General features: G+C 48.8%; 1 protein-coding gene across 2 annotated transcripts; it reads left to right on the top strand.

Annotated features, from left to right (window-relative positions):
* The first annotated feature begins 220 nt into the window (after window positions 1-220).
* Window positions 221-7,202, top strand: LOC8039175 (histone RNA hairpin-binding protein). 2 transcript variants are annotated; one of them, XM_029982736.4, is made up of 5 exons: window positions 221-498; window positions 991-1,074; window positions 2,550-2,681; window positions 5,243-5,368; window positions 6,477-7,202. In XM_029982736.4, the coding sequence occupies exons 1-5, from the start codon at window positions 455-457 to the stop codon at window positions 6,697-6,699; spliced, it is 609 nt and encodes a 202-aa protein (XP_029838596.2). In that variant the 5' UTR covers window positions 221-454; the 3' UTR covers window positions 6,700-7,202. The 2 variants fall into 2 exon arrangements, with proteins under 2 accessions (XP_029838596.2, XP_029838597.2); XM_029982737.3 differs by lacking the exon at window positions 991-1,074 and having other exon boundaries at window positions 222-498.
* The last annotated feature ends 1,523 nt before the right edge of the window (window positions 7,203-8,725 follow it).

Genomic DNA, 8,725 nt, shown 5'->3' with positions numbered 1-8,725 from the left:
CACTCGTTGCATCCGTTGCATCGTTCAACTTTCAAGCAGCGACAGCAGCTGGCACACGCGACTTTTGTAATGATTTTGATTTCGTACAAATTATTCTAAAAAAAATAAAGAAACTACACATTGATGATTAAACTTTTACTGTACTCCAACTATAAAAAAAAAAAAAAAAATATTTGACGAATTTATGTTTGAGGGGGAAAAGCCGGAAAAGCTCCATCCAGTTGGGTAACCCTGATTTGGCGCCAAAACACTTTTCCGGGTTCTGCGGGCGGTACTCCCTGCGGTGCTATCGCTGCGTTTTGGAGCTTGTTCCGACTTTACGGGGATAAGTGTGAACCTAGTTTGCCCATTTTCGTCACGTAGACCCGTTCTCCACATGCTCTGATTCAAGTAGCTTCAGATCCTTCTGAAGTTTTCGAGTCAAAGGTCGTAAGCTCCCCCAGTCTTCGGGACAATGCAGGCGATGAGCTGCAAGAAACCAAAAAATGAGCGGGTCGGGTAAGTGAACTTTCTATCACTTGTCGCCTAACATTTTGTCGACTCTAGTTTCGTCGAAACGCTTCGTGGGACAGTGCCAGCGAGACGTCGGCGAGCGTCCGTGGACGCATTCTGAATTGTGACGTTATCGAATACGCGATAAAATGGTCAGCGAAGCTGCCCTGCCAACACCCATTGGCAGGGTGATCCCAATTGCAAATAAAGACAAATTTTATGAATGAAGCAGTCTCGTAGCATGTCAGAATGTCCTATGGCGTCTCCTACAGCCATCGGTTCCTTCCGTACGCAGAAGGAATTCACTCTAAACACGGAAACGCCGCAAAACGGCAGATGCGTGCGAGCGTCGGCGCTCGCATGAAGATGCAAGACGGTGCAAGCCTTGTCTTTTAAACGGTATCGACCTTGCTCGCAAGGATTGAGTTCCATGTATTAGCGCGACAGTGTTCTTCCCTTTAAAAGCAGCGTCTCTTTTGTTCCCGATTTTTCTTCCAGGCAGTTCGGCGATTACTGGGACTTGAGGATGAAACTGCAGAAGTCTGAGTCCGAGCGGCCCCAACGGGGCTCGGGGCGAGAGGGGTCCGTATTGTAAACACTTTTTATGAACACGTATTTCGTCGGCACTGCAATGTTTTTATAACCAGGTATTTCGTCGACACTGCAATGTTTTGTGGACACATGCCATTGCAACGTTCCAGTGCCAACATATAGTTGATTTTTTTACTACTAAGTGGATTGGATTGCTGGATGCGTACAGGAACTAAAGCGTACTCACTTAGGCAGTTCTAATATGGCAAAAACAAATTTGCAAGCCCTAATCCTGGGCTTTGGAAACAGTCCGTGCTATGTGTCGACACTCCTTGCTCCGCAGTTTTAATATGATCTCGGACCTAAGCTTGCACCAAACCTTATTAGAACCGCCAAAGGTTCGGCATGCCAAGCTACCATCCGTATGCCGGCAAACGCGATCTGCGCGGAAAGACACTTTCGTCGAAACATCGCACGGTGTGTCTATGACACGATCGCGGTGTCGACGAAACGATCTGCCGGTGAAACGCCGTTGAACTGATTGCCGAAAGGAGCGAGTGTCAACGCGAGTTCTTTCCTGCTGATCTTCAAGCACTTCTTTGGTTGGACAGATGGATAGATGAATGCTAGTGGTTGTACCCTTTATATCGGGCAGTAGCTCATGCTATCTGACTGTGAAACATTTAACTGCCCCTTCTTTTAAAATTTCAACCCAAAGTTCTGTCGAGCCGTCTGACCCATTAATTTTGCGCGCAATTTCACAGCCACCTAGGTGTATTCCACCAATATTTTAATCTTCTCGCCTCCTTTTCTTCCACTGCCAGTGCTCCCCCGAGCTGTCCACGGGAAAGCACAGTCTGTAGAACTAGATGCAGGCAAGCGCGAGCACTATACAGTTAACATCCTTACAGCCCACTGGACTATTCAATCTTGCGCGCTTTCAGAGACGATAAAGGCAACGGGCAAGGCAATACTTCACTTCATCTTAACTCGGCAAAGAGCTGACGCTGCAGCCCCTTCGAGCCAATCGGAGCAGCAGAGGCGGAGCACATGACAGCCCTTACCAAAGGTACAGGGGCAAGAGCATAACCCAAGTGGTTGGAGAAGAGGTAGAAAAGGAACACCCCTCTTACTTTTACCCTTTTCTTTGTCCCCCTAGAAGACTAGTTTGTCACTTAAAATTCATGCATAAGTGGCTTTCTGCTCTCCCACCCGTGGCCTTGACAGCACTGTACTCAACTAGTCGGATAGAGTAGACTTGCGTGTCTCCCTTCGACGTGCCGATTCCGATTGGTCCCCGGGACCGTAGCCTTCGCCACTTGGCAAGTTACGGCGAGATGTAGCATAGAAGTGCACACCAGGCATCAAAGGCTGGCCTTAACTCTGCTGCTCGTAGTATGCACCACGGATTCCTCTTCGTCCGTTCCTTTTGTGCTGCCCCCGTAATCAACGACGCTGTATTGATTAGATTAGCCCTATTGTCAGTGCCAGTCAACCTTGACTGTCTACGCCGTGCGTCGTTCCAGGGTGGCGCCACGGCCACGTAGGCCAGTAGCGGGAACGGAGACTGACCCGGAGGTTCTGGCCCGACGACTCAAGCAGCTCGAGTATGGCAAGAGCACTGAGGGTTACAAGCGGTACTGCGACGCGGTGCCAAAGTGAGTGGCTGCGCCGCGCCTGGCTCGAGGCTGGTTCACACACTGGCGTTACCTTTCGACCCGCGTATGTATTGCTAGAATCGTCATACGCATCGCTTCTTTATTGCGGGCTCAAAATAATTCGGACCACCTCGTAGGCGACCACGTCTCGTAGATGGTGCATTGATGTGATCTCGCAGGCACTGCAGAACCTTCCGTCTAGTTTTACGTAGATGAGAAGAGTTCCCAGGCTACAAGAGGACAGACTGCGCCAGCGCCTTCTCTCGTCGTAAGCCGTCGAAAGCAATGGCAAACACAAATGTGCAAACCCGCCTTAACGGTGCTGTTCGGGGCAATTCCAAGACAATTCTTCAGGGTTTGTGGTCGCCATCTTTTTAGGAAATCGGCGTCGGGAATCGGCGAAGCGTCTACATAACGACCGGAACATGTCTCAGACTGGTGTGTTTTAGCATTCTTCCCACGCCTACGTCAAAGGTGGTCGTGAAGTGGCAACAGACGACGCCATGGAGAAATCGAGGGACCACATTTTCGGGTGCGGTGAACACACCAGTCGGAGACGCCTTCTACAGTGTAGGTGCACGCCCTTATCAATTGACCGGCTTTAGCAATGGTTCGTGGTCCTAGATGCTATTGGTTGCAAAATGCACAAAAATGATAAGTTGACACTTCCATCAAGTAACACCTCCCCGCTTTGTTTCCTTCTGCTATAGACTAAAAATCAAAAAGGCTTAAGTAAGTATTTCCAAAGCTGCCTCTGTGGGTTCGAGGCAAAGCGTTGGCCTACGGGACCCCAAAGGGCATGTTCAAAGCCCAGCCAAGGTGCTCGCAGAGAAGGCGGTGATTTCAGATGCACGTCAAAAGATCCCGACATAGTTTAAAGAAACCTCAGTCCTCTGCCAAACCAACAAGGCACGCCCCATGCCTCGTTGATTTGGCACCCAAAATTCTCAAATTTGACTTTATATATTTTTAATGCGAAAGATTTAACAAGATTTTCTTTTCCGCACACTGACCTCAAAATTTCCAGTAGGTCAAAGATCATTTTCAGTCTCTTCCTTTTTTTTTTTTACCTTTTGGTTACAACGCAAATTGTGGTCCCACGCATCAAAAGTATAGCACGCTTTATGAAGTATATTTTTCAAAGACACACTGATCTATGCGTTCAAAGTTAGTAAAATGTCTGCATGCCTCCTACATGAATATTTTTCTCGAATTACAGCTTTCAAAACATCATTATGCAAAGTGGCACCCCAGTCTCTTTTTGAGTGGCCTTAAAGGGTCCCTGCAACAACTTTTTGATGGTTTTTAATTTGCACCGAACCTGAGCGCAGTGAACGTAGTAACTTGGTGAAACTTTTATTTTCTCAAATTTTGTTTTATTTTAAAAGTTATAGGCAAATTAGAATTACAAAAACAAGCAAAAAATAACCTCCTTCATGATGTCGTAGGTCCTGGCTTGAGTGGCCGTGAACTAGAGGAGGAGTAGTGAGCTCATCGAGCGCTCACGGCTGCCGCACTCCGTGTCGATGGCTCGAGAGGGCGCCACTAAAGCACGTGTTGGATAGGCTATATGAAGCGGGCGGCCAGGGCGGCTCGCATTGCATTTGCTGCGCGATTAAAGGCTAATTCGGCATAACACTTCATTGGCCACAAACGACAGCAAACACGGGTTAAAGATCAGTTCAGAACAGGAGCCACTTCGCGCAGCCATACCGCCAAATGGCCAAATCGCCAGCCAAGCCCGCGCCGAAAGCCTTCGGAACGCTTGAAACCGGTCGGATCCTCGAGTCGATATACGACCGCAGCGCCGCCACGTACGCCGCCACATACGCCCGCTGTTCGTCGGAGCCTCTTCCCACTTACCCTTTCTAGTATGCGCCGTTCTTTCCGCCGCTTGGTGGCGGGTTTGTCGACGGGTCATTTCTTGTTTCCATACTTTATAAACTGCATTTGTTTCCTTTCTGATCTCAAATACTGAACAAAAACTACTTTCATACATAATTGAAACAGTTCGCAACACTTATGTTTTGTATCTCGACTAAAAAAAAAAAAGAAGCTTTTAGCGGCTTTGATCAATAGTAAGCCCCAGGACCAAAGACGTCACATATTGCGCGCTTTCGGCAATGCGGGTCGCCCTTGTAGGTGGAGGAGGTTTCCGCGTCGTCCAGTTAAAATATGACGCACTGATATTTAGTTACTCTCTCTGTGCCCGCTGGCTTGCCGGAACCCCAAGAGATGTGGAAACCGCGAAAAAGGTAGACGCGTAAATATGATTGCAGGGCCCCTTTAAACAACCTTTTTTTTTTATTCGGAGCTGGGATTTTTGTATTTAGTTTGTTAGCGAATGACACGGATTCGGCTTTCTGGAACGACCAAGGGGCAAACAGAGGCAGAAGTCCCCCAAACAAAATGCTCCACGTGCCGTCAACAGGCGTCATTACGAGACAAAACATTACTCTATACAAAAACATGAAACCAGATGTGCATGCTTGGGCGCGGCACTCGAAGGATTAGTAAAAAGGTTAGTGTAATTGGGCCGCTCACATTCGTCTGCTGCGCAGGGACAAGCGGGAGCAACTGCACCCCCGAACCCCCGACCGGTTCGTCCAGTACAGCCGGCGTTCCTGGGATGCGCAGGTCCGCATCTGGCGCCGACAGCTCCACCTCTGGGACCCGCCCGAAACCAGGTACGGGGGGCGTCGCATTCCCCAAAATTGTGCCGTTTCGTCGTAACCCACGTTTCAAGGGGCAATCTCCCGTTCGGAACGCGGAGCGCGGGTTTGTCTGCTTCGTGCGCAGGTGTCGCGGCGACTGGGGAACGCCAAGCTAACATTGAGGTCTACCTGCTGTCCTTCTAATCCGAGCCGATCGGAGCTCGGCGTTTCGACGTCGCTGCGGCCCCCCGTGCAAGTAGCAGACGAATCTGTCCTCTGCGTAACGCGCATGCTACTCGTCTGGTTCATACACTTGTAACTGCTTGCAACCTTGTGTCTTAAAACCTCTTCAAAACTCTTGCGACGGGAGAATACACTGGCGTCATTTCTTTGGTAGCCGTGGAACACTTGGCATTTCCATATATCTCCTGCTTTTCTCCGTGCATTATTCTTTCTTGGTTCGAAAGGACTTTAGACAACGCTATAAACGACCGTTTCTCACAGATAGTACATATAAGGTGTGGCCGTAAGGACCAACACATTTGGCTTGCCTTGCATAATTCATATTCCAAACGCACATACCTAAAGCTGGGCACACAAACATAGTTTTGTAAGAAGTTTTATCCTTTTTTTTTTAGAGCTCGAGTCAGAGCTGGCAAAAAATATCAAAAATAGACCAAAAACAGCATCCGTGCATTTTCTGTGCCCTATACCGGATGTTCGTCGTTTCACACCGATTTGTGATCTTGCACCCAGGGGGTTACTGTTCCTATAATTCGTTAAAAATATTAATTATCGCTTTTATAATGATGGTTGCCAGCCTTTGCTATTGGTTCTTAGCATTTCTGCGTTCAGCAAGCCATCTGGGAGCGAGCTCATAAACCAGTGTGCAGATGACAAACAGGCTGGTATATGACTCAGAAAATATGCGGCCACCGATTTTTCTTGATTTTTAAAATTTCACTACCTCCGAGCTGAGGTCTGAAAAAAATAGGCATAAAACTTCTTGCAAAACTATGTTCTGGTGCCCAATATCAGGTACATACATTTGGAATTGGAATTTTTAAACGGGTTTTCATTCCCCGGAACCATGGCACATGGGGTAGTCCAAAAGTTTGGCGACTCTCCCGCCTTTTTCCAGCGAGTGGTCGACCGTGACGGACGACGACGACGACTTCCCCGGCGACCAGGAGATGCCCGAGGAGGGTGCGGACAAATCAGACGCGCAGAAGCGCTCTTGGGACGAGCAGCCGGATGCGCAGAAGCGCTCTTGGGATTCCTGGGACGAGCAGTCGGACGCGCCAAAGCGCTCCTGGGACGAGCAGCCGGACGCGCAGAAGCGCTCCTGGGACAGCATCGAATAAACCTTGCCTTCGTCGTGCTCACAGTTCTTCGCGCGAGACGCTCAATCAGCACCGCATAGGAGACAAAAGGCCTGCGTAAGTCCACTAGTGACATTGGGTGGGGGGAGGTGTAGGTCCTGTCTTCTAGGTGGTACTGGCCCAGCACGGTCCACTTTGCAAGTTTGAGTTCGAAATTTTATCCAAATGTAGTAATACTGATGCAAAGCAGACGAGGGAAATGAGATTGAGTAAATTCCCTCCAAATGCAGCGATGCAGATGCGGACGACGAAGCGAGTGATGTTTAACCCCTATTTATGCTTTTTTTTCTTTTTGCTAACGCCGGGTGTTTGTATGAATGTGAATAGATTATCTGGAGAGAGTGACTTACCTGTTGTACATTCTAGGTTTTCCCTTCCCTCTTTTGTTGTAAAACTATCACTATTGTCATTACTCTCTTCCTTTTACGAGTGCCTTCCCCTTTGAGCAGTTACATCCAATAAACCAGCACATATTCCATCACCGACTTGAGTTCCATTTCTGCTTGCATTGTGGCTGCCACCTGGCATGGTGTGTGTGCAGTTAATTAGAAACTCGTTCCATATACAGGACCTCGGGCTGGCTGTTGACTTGCTTCTCTGCTGCGGCAGACAGGAGTAAGTCTGCGTAGAGGGAACACTTCGGAAGAATGGGAAAGTTGTGGAGCTTTGCACACTACAGAACCACCTGCGAAATTCTATTTTGTGCTACAGGGACGCGTTTCTAAGCAACGAACCTGCGCTCGCAACTTTTTACAGCGGAGCTGTTAACGACTAGGTTTTCCAGGATCGTGTCGGGTACCAAAGAACTGTCGACACACCTACACAAACCTCTGGACAGCTACCGCCATCTATAAGCGACGGCGGCAACCAGTCTGGTTGCTGCCGTCGCTCATAGATGGCGGCAACCTTTTCAGCTATTATAGAAGAATGGATAGTTGGGCAAGTTGGTGGGAACTCATCCTGGGAAAAAGTGTGAAAAACAGATGAGGACGAAGAAACGCACGTGACGAGCACAGCGCACGTCTCGTCTGTCTCTTCGTCCCCGTTTATATTGCACGCTGTTTCCTGCGCTCTTATCAGTTTCGGTTTGGACTCGCGATGGGTCGGCCGCGTGCCCTTTCTTTGGGGAAAGAAGACTGGGTGCGGAAGGAGCGGCGACATATGCAGCAGCGCGAATGGGTCCGCAACCGCTGCATGCGTTGAGCGCTTCGATGCTTTTGCGAAAGAAGAGCAGAAATCGCTCGCCTGCAAAGCCTCTGCGGAGAACAGAAGCTACAGCTCCGCTGCTCTTCCTTCTTCACCAGAGTGGAAAGGCTGAAAGTTTTCTACCTTCGCAATTGTAAAACCTTCCATTGTTATTGCGGGGAAAGAGATGAAAATATAGGTTAACTCATCTGGTCATTCGTACAAAAACTGGCACATACTACATTGTCCAATTGCAGCGTTGTATGCCCGCAAACTGTTTTACACTGCAAGGCTCGGTCGGTACCAACGTGTCGTTGGTGCTCTTATATTTTGCTACGAGCACACAACTCTTAAGCGCCATTCCCACTCTTGTGACCGAGAGACCAGACCGGTTTTTAAGCCTTTTGCGACCTCTTAGGACCGGATGCGATGCAGCAGAGCTGGTCCTAAAAGATCGCAAGAGGCTTAAAACCTGGTCTGGTCTCTCTGGGTCTTACTCGATCGCAAGAGTGTGAACGGGCCTTTAGCACATTAGTTCCAAGCTCCAAATGAGCACTCCATCGCTTTATGACAGGTTAACACCAGTTAAGACTAGTAGAGCGACTGCTGGAGAGCAGACGACCTCCTCTGCCAAAGTGGAAAGAGGCAGGAGGAGGTTCCCGTGTACTCTTAACCAACTATAGGGTTGGCTTGCTAGAAAGATTCTTAGCCAAGACTGTATGAAAGAAAGCAATGCTGAAATTTCCATAAGGGTAAAAGCGTCAAATGAAGGCTACACTCTGCATCACTAGTACTGGTTCTGTGCAGTGCAGGCGAAGAGAGA

This window comes from Ixodes scapularis, unplaced genomic scaffold (genome assembly GCF_016920785.2).
Source record: "Ixodes scapularis isolate PalLabHiFi unplaced genomic scaffold, ASM1692078v2 PGA_scaffold8__174_contigs__length_109621045, whole genome shotgun sequence".
NCBI lineage: Eukaryota > Metazoa > Arthropoda > Arachnida > Ixodida > Ixodidae > Ixodes > Ixodes scapularis.
Note: the sequence above shows the minus strand (reverse complement) of the source record. Positions and strands in the feature narration are given on the sequence as shown.

Coding starts and splice junctions, on each gene's coding strand:
- LOC8039175 (XM_029982736.4), top strand. CDS start 455: ATGCAGGCGATGAGCTGCAAGAAACCAAAAAATGAGCGGGTCGG. Junction 499..990: donor CCAAAAAATGAGCGGGTCGG/GTAAGTGAACTT, acceptor TTTTTCTTCCAG/GCAGTTCGGCGATTACTGGG. Junction 5,369..6,476: donor TGGGACCCGCCCGAAACCAG/GTACGGGGGGCG, acceptor GCCTTTTTCCAG/CGAGTGGTCGACCGTGACGG.